At 38.7% G+C, this 17,447-nt stretch overlaps 1 protein-coding gene across 2 annotated transcripts in view; it reads left to right on the forward strand.

The window, feature by feature from the left end:
* LOC131231399 (probable apyrase 6) overlaps positions 1-17,447 on the forward strand; it is a 36,610-nt gene that overhangs the window by 15,754 nt on the left and 3,409 nt on the right. For both annotated transcript variants that reach the window (XM_058227568.1, XM_058227575.1), the window contains exons 4-7: positions 10,650-10,704; positions 10,902-11,090; positions 14,918-15,015; positions 15,231-15,427. In XM_058227568.1, coding sequence (XP_058083551.1) covers positions 10,650-10,704; positions 10,902-11,090; positions 14,918-15,015; positions 15,231-15,427 — 539 coding nt within the window. The remainder of the gene's footprint in view (positions 1-10,649; positions 10,705-10,901; positions 11,091-14,917; positions 15,016-15,230; positions 15,428-17,447) is intronic.

The raw sequence follows: 17,447 nt of genomic DNA on the forward strand, positions 1-17,447 counted from the left end.
AGGACCATCTAGTGGGGCCTACATTGATGTATATGAATAATCCATGCCGCCCATCCTTTTTGCCATGTTATTTTAGGGCCTTAGGCTATTGTACCAATGACGATTCTTTCATTTGGTAGTAAAGGAAGTGAACATGTAACAACCGCGACCCATAAAACATGAGAACCACGACCTATATAACATGATAACTACGATCCATGACAACTACGACCATGACAACCACGACCTATATAACATGACAACCACGACCCATGACAACTACAACCCTTACCACATTACAATCACGACCCTTACCCCATTACAACCATGACCCGGGTATGGGTCGTGGTTGCCATGTTGTAAGGGTCGTGGTTGTCATGAGGTAATTAGGCTATTGTACCAATGGCAATCCTTTCATTTGGTGGTAAAGGAAGTGAACATGTAACAACTGCGACCTATATAACATGAGAACCACGACCCATATAATTTGATAACTACGATCCATGACAACTGCAACCCATGACAACCACAACCCATATAACATGACAACCACGACCTACATAACATAACAACGATGACCTATATAACATGACAACGATGACCCATGAAAACTACGACCCTTACCACATTACAACCATGACCCGTACTGTATTACAACCACGACCCGGGAATTTGACCATACATCAAGGCCCACATTGATGTATGTGTATAATCCATGCCGTCCATCCTTTTTGCCGTGTCATTTTACGGCTAGGGCCCAAATATCAGCCTGATCCAGTGCTCGTGCAGGCCAAATAATAGAAAATAATGGTAACAGTGGCACCCGCTCATTTTGTTAGAAGTGGACATTGCCCAAGTCAGGACTTTTTGAGCCCACAGTGAGTTGGCCGACAAGGTGGATCGATCGGATCGCCCCATTGTGGGCCTTAGGCTATGGTACCAATGGCTATCCTTTCATTTGGTAGTAAAGGAAGTGAACATGTAACTAGTGTTTTAAGTATCGATACTATCGGCCGATATTATCGTTATCGCCCCCAGCAAGACGAAACCCGTCCGATAACCCCCGGAAGATACAAAAAAACCAAAAATCCAGATCTCGCACGATATATCGTCGATATCGCACGATGTATTGGCGATATCGCACGATGTATTGGCGATATCGCACGATATACACAAAATATCGTGAGATATCGTTGATAAATTACACGATAATGCCTGATATGGCAGATTTTTGCTTAGGACTGTATCCGCGCGACATACCATGACATTTTATTCGCATCCCATCCAGAAATTCCAAAAATATATAGAAAAAAATCTATTACCTGTTCAATATGCCTAAGAGCGGAGCTTTCTACTGAATTTGGTGGGCCGTGGTTGACATTTCCGGGTCACAGGAGCAAAATCTGTCGACGTCCGAAGAAATCCAAACGAAATCCTCTCCGAAATCTCGAGAAATCATCGTGAGATCTGAAATTTTCTGGATTTGGGCGAGATTTTAGGGTTCCGGAATGCCGGAACCCTCTCTGCGTCGAAAAAAAGGGCGTCCGAGCCCTCTTTAAGTGATTTTGGGTTGGGTGGTGTACCGCACACCACCGAACTTATGTGTTGACGTCATCAAGTTCCGTGGGTCCCATCATAAGGTATGCGTTATATCCAAACCGTTCGTCCATTTGGCGAGCTTGTCGTAAGGCTTGAGTCGAAAAATAAGACAGATCCAGAGATCAAGTGGACCACATTGCAAACAACAAACAACAGTGGGAGATTGAACGTCTACCATTGAAACCCTTTTGAGGTCAGAAGTTTTGGATAAATATGATATTTATTTTTCCTCTTCATCCAGGTCTGTGTGACCTCATGAACAGATTGGATGGAAAATAAAAGTTATGTTGGGCCCTACGAATGTTTTAACAGTGAGAATCACTGTCCCACTGCTATTTGTGGTGTGGTCCACTTGAGCTTTGGATATTACTTATTTTTGGGCTCATGATCTAAAATGATCTCTCCAAATGGTTGAACGGTGTGGATATAATAAATATATTATTGTGGGCCCATATAACTTTGAATCTTGTCCAAGAGGAAGCGGATTGGCTGGTGTACCACACATCAACTATGCAGCTAGCGGACGCGGATTGCGTACTACCCCTACCCGTCCCTAGCTCCGAACGGGCAGGTCTGTGGGCGGGTCCACCGTGATGTATCTATACATCCAAACCGTCAATCCCTTTTCTCATATTATTTTAAGGCATGAACACGAAAATGAGGCATATCCAACGCTCAAGTGGACCACACCAACTAATGAGTTTGGTTGCATTAAAATGCACTAAGCATTAAATGTCAGTTGGATTAAATGCAAGAGTCATCTGTGGTGTGGTCCATTTGATCGTTGGATCTGCCTCATTTTTGTTTTGATGCCTTGAAATAATCTGAGAAAAGGAATAGACGGCTTGGATGTAGAGATACATCACGGTGGGCCCGCCCACAGACCTGCCCGTTCGGAGCTAGGGATGGGTGGGGGTAGTACGCAATTCGCGTCCGTAGCTGGAGTAGGTATGTTTCGTGCGAAGACGAGCGCTGACGCTCCTCTAGCTCCAAGTTGTACGAACCGTTCAAAGGAGATCAAAGTTACATGGCCCCACAATTATGTATTTATTATATCCACACCATTTATCCATTTATAGAGATCATTTTAGAGTACTAACCAAAAAATGAATCATATCCAAAGATCGACTGGACCACACCACTAATAGTAGCGGAGACAATGATTTTCACCTTTAAAAATTTTGTAGGGCCCACCATAATGTTTATTTTCCATCCAATCTGTTCATAAGGTCACAAAGACCTGGATGAAGAGGAAAAACAAATTTTATATTGATCCAAAACTTCCGTGAACCCCTAAGGTTCTGTTTGGATGCCTGTAAGTTCTTTTAAGTTGTAAGTGACTTACCTGTAAGTGACTTACAGGTGAAAGTTACTTATAGGTAACCTGTTTGGATGTAAGTTGTAAGTCACTTACAGGTAAGTTACTTTTTCTGTTTGGATAACATGTAAGTTACTTACAGGTAGAAAGCTGTATATTCACATCGAGCATATCTTAGATTGGGGAATCGTTGTAAAATGTTATAATCATATAAAAAAACATGGGATCAAATATGTTATTTTGTTAAGCCCATTAAGATGAATATTTGAGATAATTATTAAGCTAAAACAATCATCAAGTGGGCTATAAAAGTGGGCCCACGAATTCAAAAAATCTATAATATGGAGTAATAACTCAATTTAAGCATTGAGAATAAACTTAAAAACATTAATAGAAAATCTAGTAATTAAATTACTTGCATTCCAACTGTGCAATCTGATGTAATTTCCAAGGGCCAGCGCATCATCAATCCCACTCTATCATCGAAGTTTTTCTCATTCTCTAATGAGGAGTTTGATGCTCAGGATCTAAGAGATTCACAAACACTGATGTAGATCGTTAAATTACTTGCATTCTAACTGTGCAATCTAAGAGATTCACCAACACTGCGAGTACATCACAGGATCACCAACCACAGGCCATAGTGAGACCAACCAGATAAACGATCTACAGGATCACCAACCACAGGCCACAGTCCCTGATGGTCTCATGGGATGCTGCATCACATGGTCCGTTCGGATTGGAGGCCCATGACACGTGTGAAAAAATACGCAGGTGCGTTGTTTGGATGCTAGCGTGTCTTATAGAGTAACGTCAAACCACTCCCGTTTTCAAAAGAGAAAAAAAGGGTAGATGAAACCCTACCGTTTTAGGAGGAGAAGAGACGGGAGGCAGTAACTGCAGCGAGAGATTGCAGAGACGGAGAGAGATTTGGTGGGTTGGTGCGTTTCTCCCTCTTCCCCTCTTTTTAAAAATCTGACCGTTGAGCCTGTAAGTGACTTACAGGGAAGTGACTTCCCACCCCCATTCCCCTGTAGTTTTTGGGTAGATTTGCCTGTAAGTGACTTACAGGTGATTTTTCTCCCCCAAACACCACCTGTAAGTGACTTCCCTGTAAGTAACTTCCCACTTACCCAACTTACAGGCATCCAAACAGGCCCTAAAGGGTTTCAATGGCAGACGTTCAATCCCCCCACTACTTTTTTCAGTGTGGTCCACTTGATCGTTAGATCTATCTTATTTTTCGTCTCAAGTGGACTATACTCAAGGAAACAATGGTGGTTGAACACGGTACCATTAAAAACTTTTTAGGGTGCACCTTGATTTTCCCTATATTTTATTAGGCACTTAATTTATTGATAACTTCACATAAGTTTGAATGAAGAGAAAAAACAATTATCAGCTTGATCTAACCTTTTGTGGCCCACTAATGGTCAATCATCATTGTTTCCTATGGTATGGTCCACTTGATTATTGGATCTGCTTCATTTTTTTTTTTTTGGATAATGTCCTAAAATGATATGAAAAAAAACAGATGGATGGGGTGGATACTGAATATAGTTGTCTTAGTTCAATCGCACAACGCATATCTTAGTACAATATACAAAGGAAACCTATTATGTCCATTTCTTTTTTGAGATTTTATTATTTAAAAGTGTGTATTAGGGTCTTTTTAAATAATTCCTGAAGTTTCATTGAAAAAATCAACAATTTTCCCAATGTTTCCCCATGTTTCCCAAAAGTGCGATATTGCGATAGAAACGATATATCTCGTGCGATAACCGATACGTATCTATATCCCAAGGGTGCGATACATTGCGCGATACCGATATTTCGAACACTACATGTAACAACCGCGACCCATATCACATGAGAACCACGACCCATATAACATGATAACTATGACCCATGACAACCACGACCCATATAACATGACAACCACGACCCATGACAACCACAACCCATGACAACTATGACCCTTACCACATTACAACCACGACCCATATAACATGACAACCACAACCCATGATAACTACGACCCATATAACATGACAACTACGACCCATGACAACCACGATCCATTTTTTGTAGTGTAAATGGATCAAAGGCTACATATTAAGGTTGTGGTATAATCCAATTGATCTTTAGATATGCTTCAATTTTGGGCTCAACCCCTTAAATTAGATGGAAAAATGGATGGACGGCGTGGATAGACCACATACATTCAACGTGGGCCCAACCAAGTACTCAATTCGATTTCCTCCCTTGAGCGCAACTTATGTTGGGAAAAAGCTTGCGTGAGGGAAAGAAAAATGGGCGCGGATTGCTACTGATAGGTTGAGTATCCAGACTTGCTACTCAACCTGCGCGGATTGCTAGAAGTGGATAGGAGTCTTTTGCGTTGAAATTTTTCCATGATGGGAGTCTTTTGCGTTGAAAATTTTCCGTGATGGGAGTCTAGCTTAATGCGGAATGGAGAATGCGCTCTGTGATTGTTATTTTTTTTAAATCCAAAATTACCCTTTGCGAGAGAGATTTTCTCCCTTGCGTTATACACATCCCAACTTTTAACATGGGGCACTTCTTTGAGCCCACCATGATGTATGTGTTTCATCCATTCCATTCATCCATTTTTAAAGATCATTTTAGAGCTTGATACGAAAAATGAGAGGAATATAAATCTCAGGTGGACCACACCATAGGAAAACAATAGTGACTGGATATCCACCATTAAAATTCTCCTAAGGCCCAATGTACTGTTTATTTGACATCTAATCTGTTGATTAGGTCATATAGACATAGATGAATGGAAAAAACAAAGATCAGCTTGATCCAAAACTTTTATGGCCCCCAAAAAGTTTTTAATGGTCGACGTTCATTCAACACCGTTTTCCTATAATGTGGTCTAGTTGAGATTGGGATATACCTCATTTTTGGTCTCATACCATAAGGTGATCTAGAAATATAAATGGACGGCATGGATGAAACACGTACATCATGGTGGGGCCCACATAGGACCGACCACAGCCATTGGCTAGTGACAAGGGAGTAGCCAATCTGTTTCCACGGACGCGGATTGGATACTAACAGGTAGAGTAGCGAGACTCGCTACTGAAGTTACGTCACCAAGTTATGTGGGCCCCATCATGATGTATGTTTTATATCCACGCCGTTCATCGATTTGGAAATATAATTTTAGGTAAAGATCCAAAGAATGAGTCAAATCCAAAGCTCTAGTGGACCTCACCACAGAAAATAGTGGGGAGAGTGACACCCACCATTAAAAACTTAAATAGGCCAAATTTTTTTTTGATCAAGCTGATATTTGTTTTTTCCCTTCTTTCATGTATTTGTTAACTTGTGAACATGTTGTATTTCAAATAAAAATCACGGTGAGCCTTAGGAAGGTTTCAACGGTAGGCATCAATCTCCCCACTGTTTTTTATGGTGGGGTCAACTACATATTTGGATCTGCGTCATTCTTTAACTCATGCTCTAAAATTAAATCTCCAAATAGATGGACGGTGTAGATAAAACACATACATAATAGTGGGCTCACGGAACTTGATGACGTGACTTCGGTAGCGAATCTTGCTATTCATCCTGTCAGTAGCTAATCTGTGTCCTAGTAGGATGCGGATTGGTTGGTGTACCTCACACCAGCTATATAGTTGCTGCATTGACGTCAGCAAGTTCTGCGGGTCCCATCATGAGGTATGTGTTATATCTAAACCGTCCATCCATATGGAGAGCTCATCCTAAGGCTTGAGACGAAAAATAAGATAGATCTAAAGATAAAGTGGACCACACTGTGAAAAGCAGCGGGGGATTGAACGTCTACCATTGAAACCCTTTTGGGGTCACGAAAGTTTTGGATCAACATGAAATTTGTTTTTCCTCTTCATATAGGTATTTGTGACCTTATGAACAGATTGGATCGACAATAAACATTATGGTGGGCCCTACAAATTTTTTTACAGTGAAAATCTTTATCCCGCTGTTGTTTTTAGTGTGGTCCATTTGAGCTTTAGGTAATGCTCTAAAATAATCTCTAAAAATTGATGAACAGTTTGGATATGATAACGTGATAACTACAACCCGTATAACATGACAACCACGACCCATATAACATGACAATCACAACCTATATCAACCACGACCCATATAACATAACAACTACAACCCATGACAACCACGACCCATATAACATGACAACTACAACCCATGATAACCACGACCCATATAACATGACAACCACGACCCATATAACATGACAACCTCGACCCTTGCTACATGATAACCATGATCCATTCGAAGGGTTGTGGTTCACATGCATAATGGATCGTGGTTTTCATCCACAAAGGGTCGTGGTTGACAACAATGATTCATAGTGCATGTCAACTGCGACCCACTGTGGATGACAACCACAATCCATATAACATGACAACCACGACCCCATATAGCATGGCAAGGGTCGTGGTTGTAATGTGGTAAGGGTCATGGTTATAATGTAGTAAGGGTCGTGGTTGTCAGGTTGATGTAATCAATAACTTGTTTATTTTTAAATAATAGGAGTCGAGGCCTACCATGGGGTGATCTATTCCATCCACCTTGTTGGCCAGCTCGCTGTGGGGCTAAAAAGTCTTGACTTGGGCAGTGTACACTTCTAATAAGCATCATAGTGAGCTTGGAAAGTTTCTACAGTCACCATTATTTTCTATTTTTTGGCTCACACGAGCACCAGATCAGGCTGATATTAGGGCCCTACCCCTAAAATGACACAACAAAAAGGATGGGCGGCATGGATTATACACATACATCAATGTGGGCCCATATGGGTCGTAATTGATCGTGTTATATGGGTCGTGGTTGTCATGTTGCATGGATCGTGATCCCAAAAATGAGAAGGATATAAATCTAAGGTGGACCACAACACAGGAAAAAAACAGTGATTGGATATCCACCACTAATCTACGCTCATTCAACACTGTTTCCTGTAATGTGGTCCACTTGAGATTGGGATATACGTGATTTTTGGTTTCATACCATAAAATGATCTATAAAAATATATGGACGGCATGGATGAAACACATACATGGTGGTGGGGCCCACAGACCATCGAGCAACAACCATTGGCTGGTGGCAGGGGGAGTAGCCAATCCGTCACTTTCTCAGGTGTTGAAACAAAAGGTAACTTCTTATCCACTCCAGGACCGTACGACTTTTGAACCAAGGACATGGGCATTTTTGTCCGAAACAATATCCAGAAGTTGTCAGAAGGCCACTCTTGGGATATCTGGAACGTAGTACCTCCCAAGGTAATTTGACCAAACTTCGAGGTCAGTACGGTCAAATTCCCAGATAAAAATCCTTCCATCAATACTAGTAGTGACTAGTGAGAATAATTCTATTCTCAAATTTATAACCCTGCTTTGCAGTCTCCTTGAAAATGATCTTCAGTCCAACGAATATTTGCTGGTTATTTTCTTCTTCTTCTTTTTAATTAGTTTAGAATTACTTCATGTGGACAATGTTTTCGTTGTGGATGGTCTAAGTATGGGTCAAGTGTTCCTGTTATTGTGGTAACTTTTAGTCTTTATTTGTGGGTCAAATATTCCCGTCATTGTGGTAACTTCTAGTCTTTATTTGCACAGTTGATACTGTTTAGAGAAAAGGGATAAGACACTGTCTACTGATTTTATAGATAATAATAATTACTATACATATAAATATTATCAATATTCAAAAACCAACAATCAAGAAGAAATTTTAAAACAAAATCAACAATTTTTCCATATGTTTATTCCCACTCGCTAATCAAGTATTCAGCAGAAATTAAACAAAACTGAAGAAAAATACTAAATGAGGTTAACAAGAATAATCTAAGGCATAGTTTTGTACCTAATCATCCTACACATGTTAGAGTATCCCATAATGAATATTAGTCAAAAAAATAAAAAATAAAAAATGGTGGTTTTTGCTCTTTGTTACTGTCCATGCAAAAATAGTCAGAAAACTTTAAAAAAAAATAGTTAAGTAGAATATCACCCCTCCCTAACCTAAGGCATGGTTTTGTGGACATAATCATCCTTGATAGAGTATTCCAAAATGAATGATTGGAATAAAATTTTGCTGCAAAGAAAATACTTTAAAATATTTATTATGAATTACTAAAAAAGTAGAATATAAAAGTATAAACTGAATTATTTTAACTTCACCTAATTTTTCTGTTTGAATCGTGATAAAATTGCAAAAAAAATAAAAAACTGCTGAGATTATAAAATTCTTGCATTTAATCAAAATTCCATGCTACCAGATTCTCAAAACCTTGGCGATATCTGTCACAGTGCATAAAACTGACTCTCTTCTTCTTCTTCTTTTGGCAAAATAGCTCAGCTTTTTCCTCAAAAATAATTTGGGGAGGTCATGTTTTGTTGGCAACTGCCAACCTATACACGCCCTAATGTAAATAGATTTAATTAATGCAGATGAATTGCATTTCAGTTGCTTGTGTTCTTTGATTACATTCTGGCTGTCAAATTGCTCATCAACCATCTGGCCTGCGATGGTTGATGGATGGTTGTATGGTTGGATGGATGGGGTGGTTGGATGGATGGGATGGTTGGGATGGTTGGATGGATCGGATGGTTGGATGGATGGATAGTTGTATGGTTGTACGGTTGGATGGATGGGATGGTTCGATGGATTGTTGTATGGTTGGATGGATGGGATCCAAAGCCCACATGGGTTTTGGATCTGCTTGATTTTTAGACTACTGTCCTATTATGGTCTTGCAAAACATATGGAGAGAAAACCATATTCAGTCATCATTTTAGCTAGAATAGTATTCATAGAGTATTCAATGGCATAAGATTCTATGGCTAAAAATTATTTTCAAGGAAAGATATTTTATTGGTCTATGAATTTAACTATACAATGGTATGGGCTTTGACCATTTATGCAGTGCCGTCCCTAAGGCTGTTAGATATGGTATTGGTTGATACTTTAACTGCAGTTTAGACTGGTCTCATCTATCTAAATATGAGAAATGCTACAGTAAAGCTGGTTGAACTGTAAAAAGGTAAGAGTGACAATGTGTATATGCCATGTGTCATTCTAAAATCACTTTTCTGAGAACAAGAGTTCAGAAGTTGTTGAAAAGTACTTTTAAATGCACATAGCTGATATTTTCTGGGGCTCCAAATTATTGCATTTACAATTTACAGTTCAACCGGATCTACAGTATTATCTTCCCCTGTACCCCTGTTTAAGATGATCAAACTTTGCTTCTTGTGTTTGGGAGTTGAATCCAACACTTAGCTGTTCACAGTCAATAAGGTCCCATGCTCTGTGGTTTAGAAGGTCGGTTCAGTCACCTTCTGCACTTGCAAAATTGACTTTGATTAGTTGAGCTGATATTTCAGTTTGATGCTGGTAAAGCCGTAAAGTATGATTTATGAGTCACTGAATTTTCACAACTAACGTCAGATCATGATAGCTCCTATGCAATTTCAGCTGCTTGTTCCATTAGCATGCCACAGAATTTGCAGTTTCAGGTGCTTCTATGATTAGTGTGGTCTTAATTCATCCATTTAATATATTTTATTTAAGTTTATGCTTTATAATAGTCAACCACATCTTCAATTGAAAACGAAATATTAATTAGTGGGTGACAGATCCTGAAATATGGCATCATGAATTTATTCTCTTCTTGGATGTTCTGTCAGAAGTTGATCTCTTGCCTCTCTTGCAGAATGTCGCATATGAATCGCTGCGCGAACTTCTCATTTCAGGAGACATGAAATTTGGTAAGTTGCTATCTAGTCATTGATAAAGTGAAGATGAGGACTCAGTCACCTTGTTTATAACTCAAGTAATTGAGCTGATTTGCTAGATATCTGCATTCGTGCTATAACAACTCGTAAAACTGTTTTCATGCCTTTGGTTCATGGGTTCTAAGTATAGGTCTCAAGATGCTTATTTAAAAAGTGGTTCACTGCTGCAGCTGCAGAATCTGTTCTGGAGGGAACATTTATAGATCCTTGTACACCCAGAGGATATTCACATGATATGGAATCATTGAATCTTCCTGGTGATTCTAGCGCTAGAAGTGAACGTCTTCCATCCATGAATGCAAGGGGTAACTTCTCAGAGTGTAGATCTGCTGCCTTGAAGCTGTTACAGAAAGGAAAAGGTAGATGCTATTCTCAGAAGTCTTGTGTTATGGTATTGCCATTCTCTATGTTGGCCTTAGTGCTCCTGTTATTGAGATTCTCAAGCAACATTTGTGTGTGGACATGGTGCGCACATAATTGTGTGTGCTCCAGTGTCCGAAGTATCGATATCACTACAAGTTTCACTGACAGAGGATATGGAAACAATATTGTTATCGCTGATAATATCGCCAATTCCCGGAAATGGGGACAAACATAGGGAAAACGGTTGAATTTTTTAGTAAAACTTTAGGAGATGCTAAAATAGACATATTTGCATATTTGAGAATCACATAATAGCGAAAAAGGCGCATATTTGCATATTTTCGAATCAAATAATAAGTTTCCCTTTAATAAGGCCTAAAAGCATGTATTGTTGACTCAGGTAAACATTGGGGAAACATGGGGAAAATGATGGATATATCCAACCGTCCTTCCATGCATGCACATACATAGTACATACAAGCACACATGCATGATCCATCGATCCATGCATGCACATACATAGTACATACAAACACACATGCATGATCCATCCATCCATGCATGCATTTGTGCATGTGCACACACACACATCCAACCATCCATGCATGCATTTGTGCATGTGCACACACACACATCCAACCATCCATCCATCTATGCATGCATACATATACAGGCATACAAAATGAATTTCATCATACAACCATGCACCCATAAAAAATATAAAAAAAGATTTTATTTTTTTCTTTTCTTTTAATAAATGGATTTTTGGAGATATTGATACATTGGTGATACAAGCGACACCTGGAATTTATGTAGTAAAAACTATTGGCAAAATCAATACATTGATACAAGCAAACACTTGGAATTTACAAAGTCGAAAATATTGGCAATACATTGGTGATACTTAGTGATATATTGCCAATACCTAGCGATACATTGGCGATACAAGCAACACCTGGAATTTACACAGTCGAAAATATTAGCGATATGATACATTGATGCAAGAGACACTTGGAATTTACTGAGTCGAAAATATTGGCAATACATTGGTGATATCAATGCATTGGTGACACTTAGTGATATGTCACCGATATGTAGAATTTCCAATACTACAAGTGATATCGGTATCACTGAGTTGGAGGTACAGATAATATTGGGATACTTCGAACAATGGTGTGCTCTCATCTTGCATTTTTAATCAAGGATTTAAATTTCAAAGAAACCAACTTGGTTTAGTTTCATTGGAGAACTAACCCTATACTTGTCTAAATATCAATGAGTCTTGAGTGATATATCGATACATTAGTGATACAAGTGACACCTGGAATTTATGCAGCAAAAACTATTGGCGACATTGATACATTGATACAAGTAACACTTGGAATTTACAAAGTTGAAAATTTTGGCAATACATTGGTGATACTTAGTGATATATTGCCAATACCTAGCGATACATTGGCGATACAAGCAACACCTGGAATTTACACAGTCGAAAATATTAGCAATATGGTAGATTGATGTAAGAGACATTTAGAATTTACAGAGTTGAAAATATTGGCAATACATTGGTGATATCAAATTATCAATGCATTGGTGATACTTAGTGATATGTCGCCGATACCTAGAATTTCCAATACTACAAGTGTTATTAGTATCACTGAGTTGGAGTTACGGATAATATTGGGATACTTCGAACAATGGTGTGCTCTCATCTTGCATTTTTAATCAAGGATTTAAATTTCAAAGAAACCAATTTGGTTTAGTTTCATTGGAGAACTAACCCTAAACCTGTCTAAATATCAATGAGTCTTGAGTGTTCTGGCATAGTGAGTCACACTCCAAAACCAAGTTCAACCTCGTTTTAAATATCTATATGCTCAGTGTTGGCTTCTGGGTCATAATTTTATGAGTCAGGGAATCCCACTGTGGGTCCTTACTCATGCCTCAGTGGTAGACTCACAAGAGTTTCAACACAAGGTCATGGGCTTGAGTACCCATTGTGGTGAAATCCCATTGTGGTGTGAGTGCGTGGGTGTGTGTGGGGTGTGAGTGTTACTTAGAGCATCCCTAATTTCATTCTTTTCACTTATATAATATTTCATGACACTTTTTGCTTTTTCTTTTTTGTTGATGTCAACTGTCTCATTGTGTAACATGGACCAAGAAGGTTGTAACTGTGGAATTAAAAAATGGTTGCGTTACGGGCGTAACGGTCACTACGTAACAGTAATGGTGGTGCCTGTTACTGATATGGGCCTGTAGAAGGATAATACAGCGCCAATACTTTTTCCCTTCAAAAAGATTTTGGCCGTTACAAGGCTCTAACGGCCGTTACGGTTCGTATTGTAACAGCCATAAGGCTAGCTGTTATGGCCACCGTTACCGTTATTGAATACCATTTTACTAAATTCTGTAATCCTTGTGGTTTTAGTTATCTGGGCTGAAGAAGGGTTGCATGGTCATTGTTCATTAGGCCTTCCAGGTTAATGTTATTCTTTGGAATCATTTTGTGACGAGGAGGCTCCATTATCTTAATAATTGCCTTGTTGCACACCCATGTCAGACACTTCTGCACACTTCAAAACAACTGGGTAAAAATTCTAAAAAAATCATGTCACCTTGTAGATGCAAACCAATGTTTCAAATAGCGCCCGTAGCGTACGTTACGTAGCGTAACATGGCCGTAGCGCTACGTAGCGTTTCAAATAGCGTAAAGCGTAAGCTACAATGTATTTTTTTACTGTTTTATTTATTTTTATTTATTTTTTTTTCACGTTTTCTTTGTTTCTAATGTTGAGGAATGTAACACTTGCATTGTACTTGATACTTTTAACCTATAGGATTTTTGTTTCTTTTCATAATTGTGACTTGTGGTTTCAATTAGACATTATTAATTAAAGTGGTTTGCTTAGAAAGTTGTTGATGTGATAATTATTTAATTTGGCTTATATATGTGGATTGGCTTTTGATAAATGATAACTAATAACTTTTTTGAACGTGCTTATAATTTATAAAATGAATCATCTTTTAGGCATTTTTTAATATATATATATATATATATATATATATATATATATATATATATATATATATATATATTTCACTATTTATTATATTTTTCCTATTTTTAAATTAAAAAATAGAAGTATCGTGTAGCTTACGCTACACGCTACGTATTTACGCTATACATTATAGAGGGCTGAGCGCTACGCATCACGCTACTGCTATTTAAAACACTGATGCAAACTTAAGAAATTTCTATTAAACTACATTTTTTGATTTCTAACACCTTGTGTCCATGTCCTCCACCCCCTTGACGTATCTTTCTTTCTCATACTTTCCATAATTCTGCTGCAATACATAAAAAAAAAAATATTTTTCCCAGTGATATTTTCTCATGTAAAACAGGTGATGGGTAACTCTATGACCTGTGATGGCAGGTTGGGGTTTCCATGCACATGATATATGATGAAAGAAATCTGCACCCACTACTTCTGCTAGTGATTTTCTTTTAGAAGTTCTGAGCAACCTAACCCCTCACAGTCACAATGTTTCTGATGCCATCTACTGTCAATGTTATAGCCATAGGATTTCTTGCATTTTCTTGCAGTATAGAATATATTGGACACCGGTTTTGTTGCCAAGTGTTACAATCTTATGCAACAGGAGAAGGATCCTGATAGCCAAATAATTTATATTACCATCCAGATAAAATTTCTAGTTTGATATTTGTCTTGCTATCATTTATCATTGCATGCTTAAATGTTTTGTACATCTCTTTTGAGTCTAGCAAAAATTTGATCCCTTTTCATGCCATATTCAGATGAATGCTTGTATCAGAACTGCCACATAGGATCAACTTTTGTACCTGAGTTGCAAGGAAAGTTATTGGCCACGGAGAATTTCTTCTATACGTCAAAGGTTTGGAGAATTCTCAGTTCCCTGTCCAATTCTAATTTATTTTAAATTATTTCTATTCTGAACTTTCTTTGAAAGCACTTGGTTGTCAACCACCTTTAATGGTTTCTGCTTTCTAGAATTGCATGCATCCGTTGAAGCTAACCTAAGTACTTTTTGAATGTTATCATTCTAATGCAAGCTCAAAATTGAGTATTTTTCCCCCTATTGATGGACAGTTCTTTGGGCTGGCTCCAACGGCACTTCTTTCTGATCTTACCCTGGCTGGACAACAATTTTGTGAAGAAGATTGGGTGAACCTGAAAAAGATATATCATACTCTCAATGATGAAGATTTGATGCGGTATTGCTTCTCTTCGGCATATATTGTGGCCTTGCTGCATGATAGTCTTGGAATTGCTTTGAATGATGAAAGGTACTCATTTCTGTCCATTCTTCAACCGTTTCACTATAATTTTTCCTCTCCAGTTCTGCTTGTATTGTTTTTAATAGGTCTGCTTTTTGGGCCCAGTTCAAATTTTATTTTGCCACAAAGTACTGCATGTGAGAAGTTAGCACAACGGATCATACATCAGGAGAAAAGAATTATATATTAGGGCCGGGCACGGGGTCCCAGTACCGAACTGTTGGACTGCTCGAGCTGCCTCCTCAGTGAGAGCAGGTTACCTTGTGCTGGCCCGGGAACAAATTGGACCTTCTCCAAGCATTGAACATCCTACTTGAACTGGGGCAGACTAGGCAAAACCAGTGTTCGAAATATCGGTATTGCGTTACGTATCGCACCCTTGGGATATGGATACCTATCGGTTATTGCATGGGATATATTGCTTGTATCGCGTAATGTATCGCTGTTGTTCAAAACACAGGGAGACATTGGGAAATTGGTCGAATTTTTCGATGAAATTTCAATGATTGTTAAAAGAGACTTCAATACACTTATAAATCAAAACATTACAAAAAACAAATGCGCATAATAGGTTTTCTTTGTATGAGGTCCTAATTTATATATTGTCTAACTGAATTGATGCAAGTATATTCACAATTATATTCAAAGTCTATTCATATAATTTATAAATGTAAGAAGATGTGTGAAAACACGAGCAATACACTCAAAAGCAAAAGAAGAATCACCAGATCAGGTTACATACATGTTTGAATTTATGTTTGGATATAAAGATTACAACCGATTTGTGATTTTTTTTTTTTTTTTTCATTTTTCCGCAAGTCTGCTCATTCCCTCAAAATCTCGAAATCAAAGCTCTCAATCTATGATTTATCATACAAAACATGAAAAATCATGGATTTGTAACAATTTGACACTGATTTAACATGATTTACAAGGGGAAAAAAAAGGATAAAAAATGCTCACTAGATTGAACATGTGGGATACATCTCCCTACTTGTGTGTTTCGTATCGCACAGGTGGGATACAAGATATATCGTGGGATATATCGGACGATATCGTCGATACTTAAAACACTGGGTAAAACCAACTATTTAAGTAAAACAAAGCGTTGAATGTCTCTGCCTGTATGTGGGTTCTTCATGTCTGGCAGTTGGCTTGCAACTACTCCTTTGTGACCCTACTATGTGTGCTCTCCTTTCAGGCATGTGCAATAGTTGGACCGGGAATTAATAGTGGGTAGGGGTGTTAACAGGCTGGGTCAGGACTAGGTCACTTTCACCAGGCCCAACCCGATTATTGAATGGGTAAAAAGTAAAGCCTGGGCCAGATCCATTCAGAAATCAGGCTTTTGATTTCAGGCCCAACCCCACCCATTAACATAAACATGCCTCTTCTCAGGCAGGTTAGGCCTCAATAGAAAAATGTTAAAAACCTAGGCATGGGTCTGGCCCATTTAGTAAACAAGCTTCAATATTAGTTATCGTATTCAAAATCAGTTACGTTTTGGCCGTAACGGCCAATACGTAACGGTAACGGTTGATACCGTTACGCGTTACGGGGTCGTAATGGCCACCCCCTCTTTTTTGTGCCCGTAACGGCCGATACAAGGCTGTAATGGCCGTTACGATACCGTAATGGCCGATACGGGGCCGTAACGGCCGATACGGTACCGTAACAGTTGTTACGGGCCTAAAGAAAATAGAAAAAAAAATACCTTTTTTTTCTTTCTTTTCTTCTTCTTCTCGAGCTGCGGCCCTGCTGTGGCTACGGCCCTTCTTCTTCTTCTTCTTCTTCTTCTCTCTCTCTCTCTCTCTCTCCATCTTTTCTTTTCGGTTTCCCTCTCTCTCTCTCTCTTCTTTTTCATTTCAGTATCGGAAAAAGGAATGGACTGCGTGGTAGCCACGCACTTCAAGTTTCTTTTTTAACATGTTTTGCGGTGCACGCTGAACAACGCACTTGCACTGTTTTGTTACGTGGGCCCCACCTTGATTTATGTGTAGTATATCCATGCCGTCCACTATAATGTTTA

Source organism: Magnolia sinica, chromosome 2 (genome assembly GCF_029962835.1).
Source record: "Magnolia sinica isolate HGM2019 chromosome 2, MsV1, whole genome shotgun sequence".
NCBI classification, from domain to species: Eukaryota; Viridiplantae; Streptophyta; class Magnoliopsida; order Magnoliales; family Magnoliaceae; genus Magnolia; species Magnolia sinica.